This window comes from Benincasa hispida, chromosome 12, assembly GCF_009727055.1.
Source record: "Benincasa hispida cultivar B227 chromosome 12, ASM972705v1, whole genome shotgun sequence".
NCBI classification, from domain to species: Eukaryota; Viridiplantae; Streptophyta; class Magnoliopsida; order Cucurbitales; family Cucurbitaceae; genus Benincasa; species Benincasa hispida.
Window position 1 is genome coordinate 18,703,610 of NC_052360.1, and position 24,948 is coordinate 18,728,557.

Consider the following 24,948-nt stretch of genomic DNA (forward strand, 5'->3'; position numbering starts at 1 on the left):
AAAAAGTCATCCTTTGAAAAAGTGACAACCTTTCCAAATCGTCCAAAAACTGTTCTCTTGAACATGTCCAACTGCCTTGGCGTAAGCTTCTCTTTCACAATCTTGTTTGCATTAGCAATGTGAGCCAAGCTGGTTACTTGACTGAGAAATCGGTCGGCTTCGGGTATTCTGAAATGTGTTGCCATCTTAAATCACTCCTGCATGAAATAAAGATTCAATCAGTAAACTCCTTCAGAAAAAAAAAATTGTAAAACAACATTCTATTTAAATCTCACTAGATTCCCTATCGCTAGACTCGCTTTCACTGGTGTCCCTCTCTCTGGTATCGCTATCTCCAGTATCGCTCTCTCCGGTATCACTATCTCCAGTATTGCTCTCTCTGGTGTCACTCTCTCCAGTGTTGCTCTCACTTATCTCGCTCACATTCTCTCTTTTTACTCGTCTTTAACCACATAACACATCGAAAACCAGAAAAACAAACAAAAAAACCATAGGTTCACTTATCTCGCTCACATTCGCTCTCTCCGGTGTCACTCTCACTTATCTCGCTCACAATCTCTTTCTACTCGTCTTCAACCACATAACACATCGAAAACCAAAAAACAAACAAAAAAAACCATATTAGTGTATTTCTAAACCCAGAACAACCCACAAAGTCCCATTACCGATCAATGTAAGATATTTTCAGACACATATTGAAAGATTTACCGATTAGATTCGATTTGTCAGCGGCAGTAGTATCGTTTGCAGGCCGAAATGATGGATTCTAAAGAGTGTTTTAGTTTATGAGCGATACGAAGCCGTTAGCCTTGAAAATTTTAAATGAAGAGTTTTTAGTTTTGGTGAGTTCTCAGTAAAAAGGTAAGAAGACGAAGAAGTAAGAGCAATTTATGTAATTTGGTATGACGATGATGTCAGCAGAGAGTCATTAACATTATTTTTTAAAAATAGGTCACTTGACATTTTGAACAAAAAAAAATTGGATCATTCAAAACCTCGAGCGAATGGAAGTGAAGATGTTTTGTCACATACCAAATTTGATTTGATTATGAGATTTTTGAATGTATAATTTCGATCTGTTCATCTCCATCGCTGAAATGGACTGAACTTTTTCCACCAACCGCCAAATCAATCTTCTCAAACTTCTCATCCACTCTTCTTCACTTCTCAGCTCCCCCTTCCAATATCCAATTGTTTCTGCAGATCAATTTCAATTCCGAACCAAGTTTCGGATTCGATTTGATCGTCTCCAAGATCTGTTAAATGCATCAGGTTTGATCCGCTTTGGTTTTTGAAGGTTGAAGACGAAGCCTATTACTTGCTGAGAAGATGCGAAGTAAGGGATCGAATGCTCGACTTTCGGGCATGCCTATTCGATCCCGAATTCCCACCCTTTTACTCTCCATGTTCGCTACCTTCGCTTCAATCTACGTCGCTGGCCGGTTCGGTCTCTTTGATTCCCTCTTTTCCTCTATTTCTTCTTCCCTCGGTGTTTGGTTATGGATCATTTTCAATTCTGGATGATTTGCAGGTTATGGCAGGATGCGGAGAACAGGGTTTACTTGATTAAGGAGCTGGATAGGCTAACGGGTCAGGTGGGTAACCTGCTTTGCTTACTTATTTCTGGAATTTTTTTAGTTAAAACATTATTTGTAAGCGACAATTTAGCAGCTGCATTTCTTATTATACTCGTACTAAGCTTAAGCTGAGTTTCTGCTACTATTTTCCGACCAGCGGTTCAATTAGTACATTGATTGGATGTTTTTTCCCCCCTTTTTTCAAAATTGAATTGATGTAAATGCACTTCAACAACATTGTAGTATGCATAGGAAAGAAACGGTGGTTGATAACTTCCGGGAGGTCCTTGAAATATAATACATTACGTGTTTTTTTTACTTCAAGATATTCCCTCTCTTAAAGGGACATCCATGCATGGAGAAACTCAGTATGGGTTTGTTGATTTATAATATTTTATATAACTGGCATCTTGTTACAGTTTATTTGGTAATTGTCAAATAAGTACAGACTGCTGTTGTTTTTTTAGAACTGGAGGACACAATTGGGCAACTTGTAGAATAGATCTTGTTCAAGTAACTAAGTAAGATTGACTGCTGTCGTTTTTGTTTGTTTGTTTGTTTGTTTTCCTTTACAAAGGTATGGGTGTGGATACCTGGAACCTTATACTGGATGGAAATTTAAATCGACCAAAATTTGGTTGTTGATGTTGAATTATCACTATGAGATAGCATAGGATGATTTAAATGGAGCATATTTGCATGTAATTTGCAATGACCAATGAGGTTATGGCTAGCCAAAAAATGCAATAGTGCCTATCAGTTCTTGGCTTTGAATTTGTTATTTTACACCCATTCTGTTAGCTGCAGATACAGTTGCATTGCAATTTGTGTTGATTTCATATCCACTTGTTCACTTCTGTCTTCTCTGGATTATTCAAATTGATCCATGGTACCTGTACAGGGACAATCGGCCATTTCAGTGGATGATACGTTAAAAATCATAGCCTGCAGGTAGTACTTATTTATATTTGTGTTGGATTGAAACTATCTAGTTTTAAGTATACGGCTCCAATCTCTTGTATTATTTATACTTCTTTATAGGGAACAACAGAAGAAATTGTTGGCGCTTGAGATGGACTTGGCTGCTGCTAGGCAGGAGGGATTTATGGTGAAGCATTCAAGAGAGACTAATGAAACAAAGATCCCTTTGGTTGTAATTGGAGTCATCACCGGATTTGGCCGCAAAAACAACAGAGATGCAATTCGTAAAGCATGGATGGGAACTGGTAATGCGTTAGTCTTCCCCGAGGTCAAAGTTAATCACATACCCAATTTCTAGGATTGAGGTTCTGTATGCCTCATAGAATAACAAAAGAAAAATCAGGGTTAAGAATGAATAATTCAGGTTGAAGTGTTCGTGATGAGGGTAAAAAGGATTGCTTTTTGTGACACTGCAATTCACCGTTGTACTTTCTCATGGCAGGAAACAAATGTCTTCCCTCCTTTCTTAGTGCTACATTTTGTGAATATAGTTTGTGTTTATGTATATTACAATCCTTTTTTAATGTTAAATGTTTAGATCTAAAAGCTTGATTTGCAGGTGCTTCTTTGAGAAAAATGGAGAGCCAGAAGGGCATAATTGCTAGATTTGTCATTGGAAGAAGGTTTTATTTCTGTTCGTTTATTAACTTTATGTCCAATATTCTGATTTTCATTTGAAAGTCTTCCTTAACATCTAGTTTATGTAATTTCTTGCAGTCCAAACCGTGGGGACAGTTTAGACAGGGCCATAGACGATGAAAATAGACAATATAATGATTTCATTATACATGTATGTTTTCTTAATTGTTATAGACGATAGAATGATGCACGATCCTTGTTACCTGAGTAAAATTTAGTTGATTGATTATAGCCTACTCCATTACAGAATGAACATGTGGAGGCGCCTGAGGAGCTTTCAAAGAAGGCCAAGCTTTTTTTTGCTTATGCTGTTGATAAATGGGATGCCGAATTTTATGCCAAAGTCAATGATGATGTTTATATAAATATTGGTTAGTACAACTATTGCGATGAATAGTTATCCCTCGATGCATTTTGCTTTGCATGTAAAAATCCTCTCTGAGAAAGTAAGAAACAAATTAGTATGTCAATAAAACTTCATGCTTCATACTAAAACAGTCTTTTTTCTTGATATGTCAGTGCTATATATGTCTCTTTCTATTGAAAGTGAGATAGTTAATGCAATTCAACTTTAGTTGAGACTGTCGCACCATAATGAAAGGTGTTCTGCATCATCTATTTGAAGTCAGGGAGGATTCTTGAGGAGACTGTCTCTTGCTTTTCTTTGGAACATTGGGTTAGAAATGAAAAGAAAATTTTAAGGGGGTAGAGAAGTCTTGTGAAGTTTGAAGTTTAGTGCCCATGTCAATACCTTGTTTCGAGTCTTTGTAGTTATCCAATCACTAACAAGGATTCTCTAGTAATTTTTCTTTTCTCAGGTTTCTTTTATTTGGGTTTGGCCTTATTTTTCATGGCCCATTTTTTCTAAAGAAAAATTGTATCTTGTGCTTTTTCTTATGGAACACATTATTGCGATACCTTCAACGTTAATTTTGCCATTGAAGTGAAGCTATTCTCAACTTCTTCCCGTTTTGTGCTTATGGCACTTGTGAGTGAAAATGTATACATTCGCTAATCATTTCTGTAAATAATTTTTGCTTTGTACAGATGCCCTAGGGAGCACACTTGCTTCTTACTTGGACAAACCACGTGTTTATGTTGGGTGCATGAAATCTGGTGAAGTATTCTCAGAACCGTGAGTATGGTGTAAATCAGGACATACATTTAACGTAGGTAGTGGACATTTGACCATGAAACTAAATCTCTCATCGTTTTCCATTTCGACCTTTTCAGGAGCCATAAATGGTATGAACCAGACTGGTGGAAATTTGGTGATAAAAAAACGTGAGTTATATTGCATGTGTGTATGCCTTGTTACTAACAATAATGTTAGCATGTTACTAATTCGTCCTGCTAATTTCTTTCCATTGCCGAACATGCTAAGACTCTGTTTTGTTCTTCCACTTTTGCGATGGTCAAGGACTCATTCCACTCAATATTATTATGTTTATCATATTTTGGCCTTTGGAGAAATATAACAATACTCTAGAGAAAGTCAATTTAAAACCCTTTTTTTTTTTTTTTTTTTTTTTTTTGTAGAAAGTACTTGTGGAAAAACACTACTCCAAAGTTGTAGAATCAAACCTTATTGTTCATCGGGTAATTCAGTAAAAGGACACTTTTGCTAAAAGCACACATTTTAAAAGCATTTTGAACCACACCTTGACTTGATCCTACCTGGATTTGTGAACTATCTTTTCAGCTTCACATTTTGAAAGTTATATATACTTCTTTGTGACTGTTTCATATGCTTATTTTTGTCTTTTGCAAACATAAACAGATACTTCCGACATGCTTCTGGCGAAATGTATGTCATATCTAAAGCCCTGGCCAAGTTTATCTCAATAAACAGGCAAGTAATTCTATTTTCATCTATTGCCTTGTCTGCATTTTACATGGCTCAACACGAATGCTTACATTGGGTTTATCAAATCTGCAGATCTCTTCTCCGTTCTTACGCTCATGACGATGTCACAACTGGTGCCTGGTTCATCGGGCTTGATGTCACGTACATTGACGAGGGCAAGTTTTGCTGCTCTTCTTGGTCTGCAGGTTTGTCTTCCCGTCTCTAATAGACACATCAGAATCGGAAATTTCAAACCCAAAATTTCAACATTAACAGTTTTCTTTTCCCTCCCTTTGTAGGAGCCATCTGCGCAGGTGTCTGATTGGTTTGCTTGAAGATCCTCGATGGGAAAAAGGGAAATACCAGCCTGAAGAGAACACAGAACTAATTTATATCTTTTTGATGTCCTTGTGTGTGGCTAGACGAAAGGCAATAGCTCTTCCCATGCTGCTTTCGGTTTCTTACGCTAACTCCGAGTTCTGGAGAGACTAGCCAGAGGCTCAACAGTTTGTAAGACGTGCTTGCTACACAGAAAGATTAATAGTTGAAGGGAAAATATAATTTTCTTCATTCTTTGGACTTCACTTCATCTTACTGACGTTCTTAAATGTGATTTTGTTGTTCATTTAGCACATCGGAATGTATGTTAATTCTTTCAGGCGAGTTGGACCTTTGAGAAATGTAGATTTAAAGGCACAGTTTTATTAAGCACCTATTATCAAGGATAACTCTCATAAAGGGTAAGACTCGTACTGTTTTCATTTGCCTGTCATATTAACAAAAACCAAAAGTTTCAGAACGTCATGGAAGTTGGGGAACTAATTAGAAGTTGACATGATAATGTCTAAAACGTTCTTGTAATATATAGTATTAATTTATAGACTACCAAAATTGTTAGCTTTGATAACACCATTTAATTGTTTTATTCTTAAAAATTATGTTTGTTTTCTTAATTCTTTTTTAACTGTGCTTTTCTATCATTTTTTACTAAGCACAAAAAAAACAAAAAAAACAAAAAAAAAACAAAAAAAAAAACAAAGAACTTAATTTTTAAAAATCACATGGACATGGTTATCAAATGTATCCTTAAATTCATATGGAAAACAAAACATAGTGGAAAGGGAAAGCATAACATGTAATAGTGAGGTTGCAATAGATTCATATCACAAATAATTAGAATCAAAATTTGAACATAATTTAATTGGTTAAACCATATACTCTCAACAGAAGTTAGAGATTTAAATTTTTTTTTAAAAAAAATTCAATAAAGCTCAACTAATGGGACAAAGAGAACAAGTCACCAAAAATAACATCAACAACCCAACTCGATTATATTCAATATTGACGTATTTTGGGACATCAATCAAGTAAGAAATTATCTAAAGTTTGACTTATTTTGGACACCTCTAAGAAACCACTATAATCACCACTAATGTATTTCGCTCTTCATCTTCTCGAGCTTCATAAGGTAACTCCTGGCTTCTTTGGATATGGTCAAAACCAATCAAATTCCTCTCTTTACTTGACTAAAAACAGATGATTAGCCACTTTTATTCTATTTGAGTTTCTTTGCATATGTGCAATTCTTCTAAACAGAATTTATTGCCTATACGAAGTTTGAAAGCTGCTTCAAAGATCTAGCAAAAGAAGGTGACCTTTAGAAGTTTGCTGCAAAGACAAAATTTCATACATAATCTCTACTGAAAAGGTGGTAACTTGGTATACCACGCAGATCATTTGCGACCAAAATACAAATAGAGAAGTACATTCATTAAGATCTCATTTGATTCTTGAAAAATTAAGTGAAACAACACGAGTTTCAAAAACCAAATAATTATCAAGACCTTGAACTTGAAATCAACCTATCACTGAATTCTACAACAGAATTCAATCCAAAGACGAACACGAAATATAAGACGTAATCATCATTACCTGCCATTGTGAGAGTCTGCAAGTATCGGTGAAACACCATCAGGTAAATGAATACAATACATTATAAATGCCTATATTCTTCATCACATTTACAATCCCAAGAGGCCTCTAGTGTCATATTACATATACAAAGATGTCATAGTTGGAGTACAACAGAATTCTTGACACAATCATTTCCATAATTCCTAATTAAGACGTACCGCCAAGAAAATGAGCTACAGCCTTATCAGTGTCATTGTCATACATGAGTAATGCCTCGACCACCTTAACGGAAGAAAATCCCATTTCTCGTAGGAGTGTGTAGCCTTTTACAAATTCTTGAACCTACAAAATTACTCAGAGACGGTCAGCAAAGCCAAAACAAAAAAACAAACAACAGTCGTGAAGGATATCGTAGAATGATGTACTCTACAAGATGGAATTAGAGGGACTAAGACTGAAAGTTATTAAAACTTGGAATAAAATAGGATGTTTTGAGCTTTAGTGACGGGACTAAGAAACAAAAAAAGACTTCAGAGGACAATACTACATTTTAACCTCTTAAAAAGTGAAGTAGAATTGAATCAAATAGCGTAAATGATAGGATAAATCAAAAAGCTGTGAATAGATCCCCCATCTGTGCATCACAAGCAAGCAACTTAATTATAGTAGAGTGAGAAGTAGAGATAATCCTGCAAGCTGTTCACAAGCGTTATCTAATATGTGATGAATCATATCAAGTATACATATCTTCATTCTGGCCGTTATAGCACGTGTCCCAGGGCTAAAGGGTGTGGTAACTTAACGTCTATATGACAATGATAACTTATCTTCATCCTGACCTTCCTCCGACTTATAGAGATAATACGTGACCTTCCTCCAACTTATCACCGATTATACTTGGCCTTCCACTAACTAATCAGAGATAATACCTTACATCACTGACTAACACAACCAAAACCATACACCACTGTGTCTGCATTCCAAAAGGCATGCTCTCTTTCTTTCTTTTAGTTTTTAGGAAACTAAAAGGCACCATTTCTTTCAAGGGGATCACTTCACCATTTTGTATAAATGGACCATTTATGTGTGTCCAAGTCAGCTTGTTCACACCTCAAGTATTCTCATGGGACTACTATCTACTCTATATTTAGATTTTAGATGCCAAGGAAACTCATAAGATATAGGCCACCATAGTTAATCTCAACCCCTCCTTTAAGTACTTTATTATTTACATTGGCCCTTACGACCACCGGGCCATAAATGCAATACATTACAATAAGATCATATCCCATTTCCCTAGGATGTCACTACACCAATCATTCATAATTACCTTGGTTGGATTGTCTCCATAATTAGCAACTGCAAATGAAACAGCTTCCCGACTCAAGCCAGATGCAACATACTTGCTCACAACTGGATCTCCAATTGAAGCCTACTAGGAAACATGTATACTCATGACAACAAATGTAGATTGTGGAACACAGACAGTGAGACATACAATATAATACCATTTTTAGGGGGGGGGGGGAAAGGCAATCAAACAGAATCAAGGAGGTTTTATTTATTTATTATTTTTTTAAAAGAGACAATCAACACAAAATGAATGAATGAAAATAAATAACAAGAAATAAAGACATTTCGTTTGCAAATCATAAAAAATAAATTACTAAGGTATACATGTGATTAATGATGTTCTAGGATAAGGAATTAACCTACTACAGATAAAAAGTTAAAAATATGTTTCCAGAGAGAGAATCTTTCCTAGACAAAATCCTAGTTAAGAAGCTCACTACTGAAGAAAAAAAAAATAGCATATAAATTAAAAGAAAAAGTTACCATTGAAGATGTTGTGGACTCCACTGGTTTAGAAGGAAGATGTTCCAGGCCAAACCGATTCCAATTCGGAGTTTCTTTCTCTGCTTCAGCTAAAACCTTTTTCTCAAACTCAAAATCAAATTGGAAATTGCTCCGAGGAATATCTCCAATTTGTGGAGATAATTGAGGCTATAAGAAAACGTCAAGCCATTAAAACCCAAAGCAACCATTTTCATTACCAAACAAAAGAACCAGAAAGTCACCGATATCAAGATCCAATTCACATTCATAACAGAATTCACAATCTGGAGCAACAAAATCAAAACTCACCGGAGGAGTAATTCGATATTCCGGTTTAATGGTAACCCTGATGCCCAATCCTGCTGTACAATCAAATCAACCAATCGAAGTCAATTAAAACAAAAACCACAAAATTCCATCAATTTCATATGAAAATCAAACAATCCAAGAAAACCCTAAAACTATTTCTAAAATTCACATAAACTAAGAAAATAAGCGATTCGTCAAAAACCCATTATAACATGAGACGAAAGACAATGAATTTACAAGAGGAAGAAGGAGATGGAGATGGAGATGGAGAAGAAGAATGATGATGGGAAGAGAGACGGGCCACCGGAGTGGTCGTTGAAGGAGCTTGTTGACCGATCCTGGGGTACATTGACTGTGAATACATGGGATGGGGAGAGGGAGATGGGGAAGAAGAAGCAGTCGGGCCGTACATCGGTGGATGAGCATCGTAGTGGCCGGGTTTGTTTCTGTAATCGTATGCCATTGGAGAACAGAGGAAAAAGCTCAAAGGAAAGACGGTGGACAAATGAAGGTATTAAAGTTAATGCCTAATGTTATATTCGTTCCCAATTTTTATGTTTTCAAATTTTGGATTTCATTTTCCATCAAATATCTCTTCTAAGATTTTATTTTGAAGATTGATTTCATGTTTTTTTTTTAATTTAAATTACGAATTTAAGATTTTAAAATGCATAATTACATTAAATAAAAACTAAATATCCTTCAATATTTCAAGTTTGTTGAGTAAAATTTGAGTTATTTACTATTATCATCACCTCCGTTCCAGAAAGTTGAGGTTCAATCTCCCTTTTGTATTAAAAAAAAAAGAAGTAAAACTTGCTATATATATTTATGTGTTTGAATCTTAAAACTAAGGATATATATTCAATTTAATGCGTTAATTTAACGAGAGCATAACATGGATATATCACTATTAACCTCACATCTGGTTGAATTGAAAAGAAAATTACAAATTTAGGGTATGAACTTTAAAAAGTTTAGGATCCATTTGGATTGATTTGAGAAAAAATGTTTTTCAAAAAAATCATTTTTATTTAAATATTTTTATAAAAGCATATTAAAATACACTTGAAAATGTTTGTATCACAAACACACTCTTAATATATTCATAAACGTATTTTTATAAATAATAATTCTTATCTTAAATTTTAAAAGTAGAAAAATACTTGACAAAACGTTAAATAGTGTACAATAGGTTCATAGCATATTTGAGACATTTTAAAATTAACTAATTTGTTAGACACAAAACTAAATTTATTTATTCTAATATAATCTCAAACTTTAAATGTTCAAACTACATGCTAAGTTGCACCAAAATTTAGTGACTGCCCAAAGATTTTTAATTATGTCCATATGATGCAGTTTTGAATTTAAACAATTGTTATGATAAAACAATATTAGAATAAGTTAAATAAATTAAATTAAATTAAAATTTCAATAATAAACTTATTATTTGGTCCTAAGAGTTTAAAATGTATATTTGTAGCCTGTCAATTTTGAGATATAAGTTTAAAAGGTTTACAATAGTTTGTGTTAACTGTTATAACATAATAATTTTCTAATGTTGATATGGTATCGAAGAAATGAGAAAAATAAATTTACTTTACCTTCTTAATTACAAATGTCAAATCAACCTTAAAAACCTTTACTTTGTTAGCCTACTTTTTAGTGTTGATATATTATTTTTTTTTTTGTTTATATTACCTAATTTTCAAGCCTACTACAAGATTAATTTAAATTTTAAAAAGTTGTAAATTATGGTTACCTAATAATAACACTTGCAATTCATCTTTCTTTTTCATTCACACATTGACTTTGCTTGTAATTACTTAAAAAGAAAAAAGAGAAAAAAAGACATAAACTGACCGACCATCGGTCAAAGTTCACACATTTTTTTGGTTGGTTTCGGTACTCGTTTTCTCCCCAAACCGATACCGACCGATATATACCCTTACTATAGCTTACAGAAAAAATAGGGTCAAGTACATATTTAACTTCTCAAAGGGTAATTGCAATGGATAACGTTTTTAGGGATAATAATCAAGTGTATAACAACATTTTTAAAAAATTGCAAATATAGCAAAGTCTATCAGCGATAGACTTCTATCACTAATAGACTCTTACCGACGATATGGCCTATCACTGATAGACTCCTACCTAGAGATGTTCACAAGACGGGGAAGTTCCTATCCCCCTATTTCATTCCTCATCCCCACGGGGGAAAATTTCCCACTTTTTTTTCTAACAATTTTTTATTTCAATTGAATATTTTCTTTAACAATTCCTTAAACGTTTCCTATACAAGTTTCATTTAAATAAAAGATTATCATTTTTGCTAATAAAAACAATAATACACATGCAATTTGAAAAGATCTAATTAAAATGTTAAATTCTCATCATTTGTAAAAATTAAAATTCAACCATTAGAATATTCTACCTTAAATATTACAACGTAGGAGGATTTAAAGCAATAAGGTTTTAAACTTAAATAATTAAAACATCCATAATTATCCTAACAAAGTCTACCATACAAAAGTCAAGGTGGGCACTGGGACATGGGGCGAGGTTGGGGACGGGGATATAATCCCCGTCTCCAACCCCAAATTGTAAATGGGGAAAAAAAATTCTCACTCTCTCCTCGATTTCTCGTGTATTGGAATTCCGAATACGAGACCCCAACTCGCAGATTTTTTTGGACATCTCTACTCCTACAAACGATATGGTCTATCACATATAGACTATCTAAATTTTGTCATATTTGTAATTTTTTTTACATTATGTTATATCTGCTAATAGACTATCTAAATTTTGTCATATTTGTCATCTTTTTTACATTATGTTATATCTGCTAATATTTCGAGGTTGATTACTACATTTGCTACTCTCTCAAAATTCAAATTATCGTTTAAACCTTTTCCAAAAACTTTGGATATCAAAATGGTACATTATTAAGCTTTTGGGACGAAACAAACATGTTCTCGAGAACTCAGAGACTAAAAGGTAAATTTTTTTTCCCTAGATTCTAATATCTTGTCATTCTACTTGCTCTTGATTTATTTTCTCATTCCATTGTCAACACATTAAAAACCCCAACAATTTGAGGCCTAAGTATACATTCAATTGAGTAATCTGTCTTAGAAATAGAATAAACCATCAAAGGCATAGCCTAAGCTTTGTTTATATTTTATATACAAAAAGCAAGGAGCAATTTCATGCTACAATACAACAAAAGGAAGAGGGGGGAAAAATGAAGCCTCTAATCAGAGAATACATACAAGGCCTAAGAACTGGAGAGGATTACAAACAAACAATTTGATGTTGCAAGTTAAAATGCTCTCACAGATTAAATATGTGGTCACTTGCACCAAACATGGCAGCATTGAACTGTCTGGTATTCAAGTCGCCCCCGTCCAAAGAAGAACCAAATCTGTCGAGCCACTGCGTCGGGCTTTGGTTTTCACTCTCCTCTACCCACTCCGAAGTCATATCGATGTCATCGAACTGGATAGGGTCAGATTCCAGGGGTTTTGTTCTCATCTGTCTAGCCAACCTGAGGTTGTAGTTTATGTAGACAAGGTCATTTAATGTTTCCTTGTCGATTTTATTACGTTTTTCAGAGTGAATTTGCTGAAACATGCTCCAATTCCGCTCGAAGGAGAAAGTACTGCAAACTTGACTGAGAATCCGTATTGCAACTCGTTGTAACACGGGCGCAGAGTCACCAAACTGTTCCCACCAAAGCCCTACATCACATCAAATCAATGATGAGCTACTAGCAAACCAAATGAATGTTTAACATTAATAGGGCTTACTAAGGCATCGTGGCTGTTAGTCCCACATAATATGACAAAGGATTTTTGTTACTATAAGAATTCAAATCTCCCACCTCTTGTTTGAGAGCATATGTCTTAACTAGGTATGCAGTGCTTAAGTTTGCCATCAGGAGAAGCAAAAGCATTAAGATTAATAATTAGCTCATCCACGCCAACTAAAATTAGACTATAGTATTGACCAAATTTTTCGTATCATCTTTTTGTTAGGTCAACCAAACATAAAATATTTCCTCGACAATTAGAATTATTTCCTAAACCTCAAAATATTAAGGGTATGTTTGGGGCAAAAATTATCTTAAGATTATAATAACCACCTTTTGCTACAGCAAATACTATTTTGTATTCCCTAATTAGCTACAGTAACACTATTTCAAAACTCCATTTGCTATATATTTACTATTTGTTACAGTTTTTACTATTTTATATTCATCAATTTTTTATTCTTTGCTACTAGATGTTTACTATTTCCTTTTAAAACTAAATAGTTTGCACTTCAAACACATAATATTATAACACAAACTAAAACAATCAACGCCACAAACACAAACTATTATAACCCAACTATAATAACTAACTCATTGCCCCAAACACCCCTTAACATGTCAGGTTCTAAAACCTCTTCATAGAAATCAATTCTAAACCAAAAGTGTGATTCACACCCAAAACTATTAACACATACCTTCCTAATTCAGAGCTGCCAAAATGACAAAATCGAGCAGCTAAAAGAAGAAACGAAAGAAACCAATGCATTCTAGCCAATTTAATGGTGGGGTGAAAAGACCGAAACAGAACACGAAATGCAGCTCTATCATTAAATACACTTGTTAACTGTATTTAGGACAACCAGGAGAAATATATTGAAAACATGATTAGTTAGTTCTAGTAAAGATTAAAATTTAGCTGTGTCGTTATATTTGGATTTGAAACTAAGAAGAGGAAATTCCTTTTTTATTATCCCAAGATTTGACAATGCAGGATTCTAACACAATCTTTGGGTAGTTTCTCAATCAAGTCTGAAATGCCAAGGTTCACTATTTCAATGAAATTGTTTATATTAGGATATTCGACGAAGATCAGATGGTAGTGCATCAAAATATTCATCATTCAAGTGCAGAAATGATGGGTTATAATCATCACGGCTTCAATGAAATTGTTTATATAGATTTGTTAAAATGACAATGGATAGAAAACTTACAAGGTGAAACTGTATCCCTTGCTTCCATTGCTAAACTGCATCCAAACATCCCATTTGCCTTTGTGAAAGTAAATATTTGATTGGTAATGTCCCGTCTCATCTCTGGCAAGGGGAGCAATTTCTCCAAAACATTAAAGAAATCCTCTTTAATGGAAGTAAGGAACTTTATTTCTGGATTATACTGAATACTCGGGTTCAAAAACGCAGCTGCTGCGTGAAGCGGGGAATGAAGTTGGTCCCTCCACTTCCTGTCAACGATATCCAGAAATGTCTTGCACTTGATCTCATCCATTATATAATACGTTCTTATTGATTCTTTTGCTCTAGTCATTAACTCATATATACATCCCACAGCAGGTTTACCCCCGCACACTTCTCTCAAGACTCTTAGGAAAGGCTCTGATATTGCCACACATTCTTCCACTGCCCTCCAGAAATCATTATCTTCTATAATCGCAATACAAGAAATGCTCTGTGGTTTATTTGAATAAGGATTCGTGGTGTATTCAGGACTATTGAACATATGCTTCAGTCTTGACCTTTGCTTCAGAATAGATTGCAAAGACAGGAAACTTGATACGGGCTTCGATATCCCAGTCCGAATGAGTTCTTGACTGCCAGTGAACCTTCGCATCAGGTCAAGCAGTGAGGAACTATTATATAGAAATTTTGATATGGTTTGTGCTTGCAGGATACATCGGTTTACCCAATCTACCTTTGAAAATTCCTCCAAAATTGCATTCAGACACTGTGAAGCACAGGGAGACACAAATATAGTTCCATAAGTCTGGAGGATATGATTTGCAATACCTGAATAATTCAAACCACTGTCCATGATTATCTGCACTACATTTTCATGGCCGAAATCTTGAATGACGGAATCAAATAAATCAGCAAGGCACTTTGTGTTCTTGAAATATGTAGATGCATCAATGGATTTGTGAAAAAAGGTCCGGGATGGGGATGAAACCAAAAAGTTGATCAAAGCTCTTGATTTATTGTCAGTCCATGTGTCTACAATGATTGTGCAGCCGGTGGTAGCCCACTCTTTCTCAATATCCTTCGACTGAAGGCTCACTTCAGTTTTGATCCTCTCCAACCAAGTAGTCTTCAGAGTTTCGGCAGAAGGGGCTGTAAATCCAGGGCCACATTTCCCTATTGCATCGATCATTAGCTGATAGGATGAAGATCTAGCTATACTAAAGTCTAGCTTATTCTCAAAAAAGAATAAAGCAATGCTTTTCTCAGCATTTTCATGGTTATGTAATGATGGAGGAGCCATGGGAGTAACAGTTGGAAAAACTTTGGCAATTGGCGATGGGGCCTCCATCGAAATAACAGATTTACACATTGACATTGATGGTGCATTTTCAACAGTCTTGACTTCAGCTAGCTTCTGCTTTTTCCCACTGGATGTTTCCTTGATCTCCTCTCTAGTTGCTAGTATGGCTCTCACTCTATCAGAAACGTCGTCCCTCACTTTACTACATGGATTTACACCTCTACTTGGTAGTCGAGATAAATGATGCTTCAGTCTACTAATCCCACCATTCAAAACTCTAAGACAAAATTTGCACTTTACCTTGTTACCATCTAATTTCTCAGCATATTCCCAACAAATATCTTTCTCACGGACCACTGAGAAAAGTAACAAAAATCAAGCAGCTGAATTGGTTGGTCATTCAAGGACAAACAAACCAAAGACTTATATAATCCACGAAAGGCAAAAATAAACAAATGAATGTATATATAAGGGTAAAAAGCAAGAATCTAGTTTGGCAACAAGCATTGCGGAACCAAAAAGCTCCAACTCACTCAGGATGTGTACGTGTTCTGATCTTCTGGCAAGTCGACCTACTAAGGATCAAACCGAAAGGACAGTAAGCAGCTGAGAGGCCAAGATGAAATATTCACGATTAGTATTAGAAAATGGTCAACGCTCAGGCCAGATAATAAGATTTAAGAAACAACAAAAGATATGATTACAATGTGACAGTAAGTTCGTCTCATGAAAGCTCATGAAAGAAGATAGATGAATTAAACCGCAACCAAAGAAGGGACAAGGAAGAAACATATAACAAGCAAACAAGGACCTCAAATGTGGTATCATGTCTGATTGCTTGTGAATTTGAGAGATATAGAACATGCTTAATTTGAAAAACATTTAAATTCATTGGAGAATTTTACAGCTGATATTAGTAAAGGACTCCCTGCATTGGTTAACTGACTGAATGTTAAAATCATTTTCTGCCTCATTTTGATGGATTGAAACTCCTCGGGAGAAAAGGGTCTTCCAAAATGCCTCTCTCGGCAATGTTCAAAACTAACTTACGTGATAGCATGAACTTAAAGCCACACCATTCGTCTTTAAGAGAGAAACTTTGAAAAGCAAAATCAACTCCTCTGAAACTAATAATAAGAGTGTCATATCACATTCTCTTCTGCTCTGCAGAAGGCTTTTTTCTTCAAACGGACCCTCATTTTCCTCCTTCTTACATTTTTTTTCAAACATTTAAAATCACCCCCATTTCCCTCCACCAATTTTCTCAGAAGCCAACCAAGCCAGAAACCCATTAAACTCCTCATTAAAGAACAGAGACATTACATTACACTTGTACTCTCCCACGCAGAAGCTAGATTTCCATCAAATTTAACTAACAAAAAGTCCTAAACGAACAAAAAAATTCCCAATACGAATCTTTCACTAACTCAAAGTCTCAAACAACCCACAAGGAGCTAAGCGACTGCTTTCTCAAGCAAACTTCCCTCCCACAGTTTCCCAGTAAACAAATAAGTCGTAGAACCAAATTCCCATCAACCCATTTGAGAAATCCCAACACCCTCTGCCCTCAATTCTCTCTCGACAGGCAAAGAAGCAGCAAAATTGAATTGTAAAAGCAAATCGCAACTCGTGAACTAAAAATAGAGCTGAAAAAACGCAGCATAGAGTAAGATAAGAAAAAACGGGAAAGAGGGTATGAAAACGAAGGAAAATTAACGAGAAATTTAAGGGTAACTTACAGAAGAGAGAGAGAGAGAGAGAGAGATTGGTATTTGGGTGTTGTTGTTCTCGACGGAGAGATGAGCGGAGGGTTCGCAGTAGAGCAAAAAAATGATCGATTTATCGCGAGATTTTGAGAGAGCTCGAAAGCTCTGTTCTTAGGGGTTTTTTTTCTGTTCAATTAATTTTATTTCTTTTTCTCGTTTTCAAAAAATTTCTTTTTTTAATTTTCCATACGATATATCGCGGGCCGTCCGATCCAACAACCAATTGATTACTGGTTCCTTCAGTCTGATCCGACATATCGATAATTTGAGTCGATATGTCGACATCTAAACGGCGTCGTATGGGCGAAGTGGAAAATTGGGAAAAAATTATATCAGAATTGGAAGCCTATCTCTATCAGAGCCAGGTTTCGATCCTGGGACCTGTGGGTTATGGGCCCACCACGCTTCCGCTGCGCCACTCTGATTTGTTGAAATCAATTTGCAATTATTAATAAAGATTGACACAAATTTATAAATAGTAAAATTATTTTCTTTCCATTGTGATTTTTAGGCTCTCTGTTTTGTTTTCAATTTCGTGGTTTTAATTGATGGATTGAGTTTTTTTTCATAGAATTAATTAAGATTTTAACTGAACTTAAAAGAAGAATATTCATTAAATTCAACTCTTTTGACTTAAATAAATAGATTAAATAAATTTGAACTATTATATATCATAAAATTAGCTTTAAATCTACTACATGTATTTTTTTTAAGTCCGAAAAATTAATCACCATCTTCGTAATTACTGTACTAAAAATATCACCTTTTAAAATAAGTTAAACAACCCATTTGATTCTATTTAACAGTAGATTTGAATCTAAATGTTTTATACTAGATTTAATATTTTTTTGTAGTTTGAGTTTTCTATTAACGAAATTTGTGTATAAATCATTGAAATTAGATTGAACTATAATATTCTCGACATGTGTCCTTATAATTATTTTTTCAACTTTATATTTATTTTTTTAATTCAACAAAAATACGTGAGAATATGTTTATATTTTGATTATTTTAACCGAGGTTATAATACAACAAATTGATGTTATAATACTTTAAGGGGATAGATTGTGCTCGAATTTGCACATCAACTCCAAGCTTCAACATTAAGACTCATATTTCTTCTTCCTTCGCTGCCCGAAGTTGGCAAATTAAAATATTGCATATTCTTTTTCTTCGTCTATTATAAAAATGCATGGCAAAAATTTTAATAGTTTTTGTTGAAGATAATAATATGCACTATTATGATGCTCACCAAACACCCTCTAATACTTAATTTACATCAAAAATTTTGTGTTAGCATAACAATAATTAGAGTGTTAGATTTGTGTACTTTTGCATAATCTTCTTTTTCTATTTATACAATATTGACTTGATGTTATTGAATCAATCCCTACGTAATTATTTGGATGAAGGCATTATGAAAGGTAAAAATAGTTTGAATATATAGTAGTGATGTTTCGTGTAGAGTTACATTGTTTCATGAATGAATATGTCTATACATATGTCTTTTCTTCAAATTGTTTTGAAGAACTTTTCTCCAATTAAAACTTTCTCCCTTTTTATAAAGTCGTAGAAGTTCGGTTTATTTCCACAAAATTTAGTTCGTTGAACTTGTGGATAGGGTGTAATTTCTATTAAAAAAAAGAAAAAAAAAGTTAATTTATTTTATGCTATGAGACAATTAGTCGTGAAACTCAAGCATTAGAGTGTATAAATTTGTCTTAAAGAGACAACGTAAAGTCGTTGGACTCATATCCTTTTCGATATACCAGATTCTGTATTTTCTGATTTTTTTTATATGATATTATTCATATCACGAAAAACTATTATAATCATCCTAAGTTAAAATGTCAATTTGATGAAATTATTAATTTAAAGTAAAATTCGACTCACTCCAACCAATTTTTAGTATCATACAAATTGGTGGGATTCGAACCAAATAACTATCCGTCACTAACACATATTATTTGTTAGTTGAATAATGCTTGCTTTAGTTCACTCTACTAATTAGGTGTAAACCATAATAATACTATTGTTTGTTTTTATAATAATAACAATTGTCAAAATGAACATAACTCAATTAATATACGAGTGTGTTAAAAATGGTGTGGTTCGAATTTTCGTACTTCACAAAATAAAATTAAAAAAGAAAAAAATGGCCAAAATGTAAGGAAACGACCAAAAATGAAAAGGGGATTAGAAAAAGGAAGAAAGGATTTCGGTGGATATAGACTAATAGGAGTTGTTTTTTTATTTTTTTTATTTTTTTGACTAATTAACAGAAAATATGTTGAAAGGCAATAATTAGTTTACCAAACAAACCAAACTTTCATCCAATCATTTTGATTCCTATTTCTTTAAATAAATCTAAGCATTTCAATCTTTTTACACTTTTGTCTCCTCTTTTTTCCACATTTCAATCATTTCGGCTATTAAACTAAAGTTCTAAAAATTTTAGAATTCGGTAAGGTTCTGTATAATAATCATTTTGTGTTTTTTATTTTTGTTTTTTAAAATTAAATCTAAAATCTAACTAATTTTTGAGAATTAAAAAAGTAACCTTCAAAAAATTGTATTTGTTTTATAAATTTGGCTAATAATTGAATCATGGTACTTAAAAAAAAATGCAAACTATTGTAAAAAAAAATGGATAAAATGGATTTAATTTTCAAAAACAAAAACAAAAAAATTAAATGATTACCAAACAAAACATAAAATTTAAATTAAATTTGAATTTTAATAGAACTACCAAATTTTCAATTTTGTATTTAATTGATATGTAGGTTTTAAAAATCGTTGAATAGGTCCAAAAATCTTTGGACATACAATTAAAATTTTAAAGACTATTTAATACAAAGTCGAAAGTTTAAGAACATATTAGATTTTATTTTAGTTTAGTTTTTTTAGTTTAAGAATCAAATAAGTACAAATAAGTATAAATAAGACAATTTTAAAGACCCATCAGACACTCTTCAAAGCATGTGAAATACATTGATTGTGACACAACCATAGAGTTTAGCCAGTAAATTTTTAAGGGTAAATTGTAAAAAATCACTCATAAAGTATGATGGTAATTATAATTATACCCCTAAACTTTCAATTTTAAAAATTTAGTTCTAAAACTTATAGAAGTGTTAAAATTGCATCAAATTAGACCTCCAAAATCACATAATTATATAAATTGTAACATTTTATAAGTTTGTGGGTTCAATTTTATCATTTACGAGTCTCTACCATTATTGTAAGTTCCGATGTCCAATTTAACATAGTAGAAGTTTATGGGTCCAATTATTACAATTAAAAGTTTGATAGTATAATTACAACTACCACCATACTTTAAGAGGTTTTAAATTTTAACCCACTAGCCCTTTCTTAAAAGAATGTTAAAAAAAAAATTAAAAAACAAACAATAGATCTTATTGGGGTTTTTCTATTATTAAACAAAAAAAAAGCAAATTATAAAACAACTTTTTCTCAAAAATCGTGGGTTTATTTTTTATTAAAAAAACGTTGGGTAAATTTTTGTCAAGAAACAAATTCTTACTCTTTACATTAGGGATCTAAACAGTTATTATAAGTCAATATTAATCTAATTTAACAGATATAAAATACATATCATCAATTAAGAGATCGTAAGTTTGAATCTTTTACTTTACATATGGATTGTATTAAAAATAACAATGATGTAAGGTGACAAGAGCATTCAATAAAAAGAATGCGTTATCAAAATAGATAATCTAGATGTATAAAATATTTTTGTATAGTTTCCACAATCTAGTATAATTTTTCTTCACGTGTATTCCCTAGTCTCAACTCTTCATGAAATTATTGAATTAATAGATATACTTTTCCTTCTTAACAAATAAATACCAAAACAATGTGCTTTTTTAACTTTTCAATCTTGCAAGAAAAATGGAAAAAAAATAAAATACAAATAAAAATGCTTTCTTCTTCTTTTAAATGATAAACAATAATAATTATTCAATGAGTTAGGCTACTTAATCCAAAGCACTCTTATGCATATCCACAATTATCAATATATTTATTGATATTTTAACAATTTTATATTCGCCTTGTCTTAATTTTTCGTAATATTCTAATTAAATTGGTTTGGTGCTCTAAAGTGCAATTTGGTCCTGTTTGGTAAGGTCCCATTTTCGTTTTCTTATTATCACATATTTTAGGTTAAAATTGTTATGATATTTGTCTTTATTTGAAGTTTGAAATAAATATCTTAGATATAATTGGTATTTAACATTTGAATTTTATGAGATTTTAGTTATTAATCATGTGTTGTATATAAATTTACATATTTTTAATTAAAAAAAAAATAAATTATAATCCAATAACCCAACCCTACCAACTCGAATTTTCGAGTTGATCCAAAAAAATACTTTCAACCCAACCTAACTCAACCCATGTATACCCCTAATTTTATCTAGTAAAAAAAGAAAAATAAAGATAAAATTATCACATATAAAAAAATTCAAACTATTTGCAAAAATAGCAAAAAGAATATCGATGGACGTTGATGGACTTCTATCGGCATCTATCACATAATATCAATCATAGCCTTCTATTACTTTTTATTATTGATAGACACTGATATATTTAAATATGCTTCTATCGATTGAATTTTATTATTTTGTGTAAATAGTTTTCACTTATTTTTCTATTTTTTAAATTACCACGGAAGAAATTTATTGGATAATTAGTTATTTTGTTCGTGAAACTAAATTAAACATATACGGAACTGGAAAAAGAAAAAAAAAAAAAAAAAAGATGCTTTTTGCAACTCTCTCACATATGTGTTATTTTCCTTTCAAAAATTAGATTGAAATTATATATTAAAAAAATGAAATGTTAAAAATTATTAAAAATTAATATAATAATTTTTTAATTCAACAAGTAATGGTCGAAATCATTGGTCTTTGAGATCGTAATTAATGTAGTTATTTACTAAAATAAAATACAAATTTACTTTATCCATATATTATATACGCTAAAAGATGCTTTCATTTATGTTTTTGAAAAACTAAAAATAAAAAAAATTGGAACAAAATTATAAATTGCATATAATTTTCATAAATTTTGAGAATGTCTATTTAAAATGAGTACTATATGCTTCTTTCTTTCTTTTAGGATTGAACCAAGATTATATCAATTACCATTAAGTTAAACTCACTTTAGATTATTTAAAAATTAAAAATTATTATTTTAATTACAATATTATAAATTGGCCTCTTAATTTCTGGTATTTGGTTGTTCTTTTAACTTTTTGAAAACATGTTCACTCATTCTTATCTCAATTAGGTCATTTGGTTTAAGGTTTTATAGATATTAAGGAATAAAAAATATATGGAAATAGGATGTCTTGAAATCAAATATAGTTCTTGGTTATGTATAGGATTGGGAATAGGATGTATAGAAACGTTTTATACTTTTTTATGCAATTATAAAGTATAAAATTAATAAAAAATAATTTTAATAATTAAGTTTTGTTTTTTAATTTATTTTTATTACGTCAAGTTATTAAATCAATTTCAAGCCATTAAAATTTAACTAAATTTACCAACTCACCCTCCAATTTAATATATTTATCATCGATTAAAATTTTTATATTGCACAATATTACCAAATTTTATTTAAAAAAATATTGATAATTTTTTTTTTGTCTCTTTGTTAATTGAAGAGCTAATTAGCTCATTGTTTAATGTCAATTATAAACCTTATATATATATATATATAAAAGAACTTGATATAAATTAATTGATTAAAATCATCAAACAATATTTTTAATTTTAAAAAATAATTATAATTATAGATTAAAACTAGAAGTACAAGTGTACAAGATTGTTTAGTTGAATAAATTAACTTATTTTATTATTAGTCGATTAATTAAAATTTTTTAAAGACTAATTAATAATTTTAATAAATAATTTATGATGTTAATACATATTACCAATAAAAAGAGATTTAAGCAAATATAATTATAGTTAATTCATATATTTTTAAAAATATTATGGTTTTTCATATTAATTTAAAATAATAGAATAAATTATTATATTAGCATTGTTATTAATAAAATTGATTATATATGTCAATTATAGATTTAATTTAAACATATTTATAAAAATTAAATAAATTAACCAATATAAACAAAGAAAAAAAATGAACAAAATGAAAATAAAAAGTAAGAGAGAGAAAACACATTGGAAATAGAGATAACACACTTGGATGATTATGAAAAACAATGGGAATAAGAAATGCATTGGAATAAGATATTCTCATTTTCAAGGTTGAAAAACTTGTACAAAACATAGTGATAAAATATCATTTATCATTCCCACCTCTTATCTTCATTAACTAAACGAGAAAAGAAATATATTTTGCAAATTTTAATAAAAAAAACAAATTGAATTCCTTTATTCATTGTTTCTATATTTTTCTCAAACATGGATAGAGGTGTTGTTTAATTATCCGGGAGTTTGACTTTTTTTCTTTTTCAAGTTACCTTTCGATCAAAATTATAATGCCTAATAACTATGTTTAAATTGACAAGTTTGAGTAAGTCAACATGATTTTTAGAAAGGGATTAAAATGAATAGTATTTTTAGAGCTAATAATTAAGTGTATAGTAATATTTTTAAATAATTTAAAAAAAAACCTATTAATGATGTTTATCATTAATAGACTCTTATTAGATAAGGGTGATAGTCGGTTCGGTTTTGTCGATTTTGGGTCAACCAAGAATCAAACCAAACCAATAGGTTTTACAAAGAAGGGATCCAAACCAATGTCCAATAAATAACAAAACCAATTGATTTAATTTATTTGGATCATTTTATTATCGGCATGGTTATCGATTTTTGACATTTTCTCATTTTTAATTCCTTTTTCTTTTGAAGGGCCCCTTTTTGCTAATTTTAAATTAAAACTAGGTGAATTTCTTTCTTTCTTACTTTCTTTTTTTTTTTAAAAAAAATTGACATTTTGTTGTTTTGTTTCTTGCCACCTTTTAAAATAATTTTAAAAAAACATATATGTTATATAACAACTAGTCTTTTATCTGAATATCAAATACACTGCACCATATTAATTAAAATACTAAAAAAACACCTAAAGAGTTTATTTTCAATGGTATATATCATTAGTTCGACTTGGTATTGATTGGTTTTTCTGATAAAAAGATTGATACGATACATTTTGGTTTTCTCCAAATACAAACCAATATATCCAATTTTATATTAAAGAACCAAACCAAATCATTGGATCAGGTTTGGATTGATTTGGATTTTTTATTTTTCGATTTTTTGTTGTACTATTTATAGTCTATCACTAATAAATTATGAGGCTCATATCTAAATTTTACTATATTTACAAATTATTTTGGCCTTGTACTATATTTGCTAATGTTTTGAATTTGATTGCTATATTTTCAATGACTTCGTTTTCTAGTAAAGAAATTAAAATGATATAATGAATTAGAGTATTTTTAAAAAAGTATTTAATAAGAAAATCTATTTTTCAAGGGGATCTTCGAAAACAGAAAAACAAAAGAAACTATTTATACAAAATAGTAATATTTTAATATTCTTTGATAGAAAGTATAAGTCTATCATCAATAAGCATGGATAGAAGTCTATTAATTTTTTTTCCACTATTTATGTAAATAGTTTAACATTTTTTTTATTTGGAAAGATTTCCCTTTTATTAATCTAACCTTCACTATGTATATATAATAAAAACAAAACTTCATCAATTATTTTA

The 24,948-nt window shown here is 31.5% G+C and overlaps 4 protein-coding genes and 1 non-coding gene across 9 annotated transcripts in view; 1 reads left to right on the plus strand and 4 right to left on the minus strand.

Moving 5' to 3' along the window:
* The window catches only part of LOC120067433, a 1,826-nt gene extending 1,641 nt beyond the window's left edge, over nt 1-185 (minus strand). Inside the window, exon 1 of the mRNA XM_039018994.1 lies at nt 30-185. Coding sequence (XP_038874922.1) covers nt 30-185 — 156 coding nt within the window. The remainder of the gene's footprint in view (nt 1-29) is intronic.
* Nucleotides 186-1,015: 830 nt separating this feature from the next.
* Nucleotides 1,016-5,787, plus strand: LOC120067366 (hydroxyproline O-galactosyltransferase HPGT1). Of its 2 annotated transcripts, none has more exons than XR_005478978.1 (12): nt 1,016-1,442; nt 1,532-1,595; nt 2,479-2,528; nt 2,619-2,803; nt 3,118-3,181; nt 3,276-3,348; nt 3,445-3,568; nt 4,245-4,332; nt 4,431-4,481; nt 4,737-4,796; nt 4,978-5,049; nt 5,137-5,206. XR_005478978.1 is itself a non-coding variant. In XM_039018941.1 (12 exons), exons 1-12 carry the CDS (start codon nt 1,330-1,332, stop codon nt 5,363-5,365), a joined length of 1,020 nt encoding a protein of 339 aa, XP_038874869.1. In that variant the 5' UTR covers nt 1,020-1,329; the 3' UTR covers nt 5,366-5,787. The 2 variants fall into 2 exon arrangements, 1 of the variants encoding a protein (XP_038874869.1); XM_039018941.1 differs by lacking the exon at nt 4,737-4,796 and adding an exon at nt 5,343-5,787 and having other exon boundaries at nt 1,020-1,442; nt 5,137-5,249.
* Nucleotides 5,788-6,944: 1,157 nt separating this feature from the next.
* On the minus strand, nt 6,945-9,628 carry LOC120067367. Its single transcript, XM_039018942.1, has 5 exons — nt 9,340-9,628; nt 9,103-9,155; nt 8,794-8,961; nt 8,288-8,389; nt 6,945-7,299 (listed from the first exon to the last, which is right to left on the minus strand). The coding sequence occupies exons 1-5, from the start codon at nt 9,563-9,565 to the stop codon at nt 7,165-7,167; spliced, it is 684 nt and encodes a 227-aa protein (XP_038874870.1). The 5' UTR covers nt 9,566-9,628; the 3' UTR covers nt 6,945-7,164.
* Nucleotides 9,629-12,248: 2,620 nt separating this feature from the next.
* LOC120067148 lies at nt 12,249-17,237 on the minus strand. Of its 4 annotated transcripts, XM_039018599.1 has the most exons (5): nt 16,359-17,133; nt 15,946-16,018; nt 15,713-15,768; nt 14,131-15,632; nt 12,249-12,845 (listed from the first exon to the last, which is right to left on the minus strand). In XM_039018599.1, the coding sequence occupies exons 3-5, from the start codon at nt 15,721-15,723 to the stop codon at nt 12,439-12,441; spliced, it is 1,920 nt and encodes a 639-aa protein (XP_038874527.1). In that variant the 5' UTR covers nt 15,724-15,768; nt 15,946-16,018; nt 16,359-17,133; the 3' UTR covers nt 12,249-12,438. The 4 variants fall into 4 exon arrangements, with proteins under 4 accessions (XP_038874527.1, XP_038874524.1, XP_038874525.1 ...); XM_039018596.1 differs by lacking the exon at nt 16,359-17,133 and adding an exon at nt 17,152-17,237 and having other exon boundaries at nt 14,131-15,768; XM_039018597.1 differs by having other exon boundaries at nt 14,131-15,768.
* Nucleotides 17,238-17,531: 294 nt separating this feature from the next.
* Nucleotides 17,532-17,603, minus strand: TRNAM-CAU. Its single transcript has one exon. It is a non-coding gene; the product is annotated as a tRNA-Met (tRNA).
* Nucleotides 17,604-24,948: the final 7,345 nt, after the last annotated feature.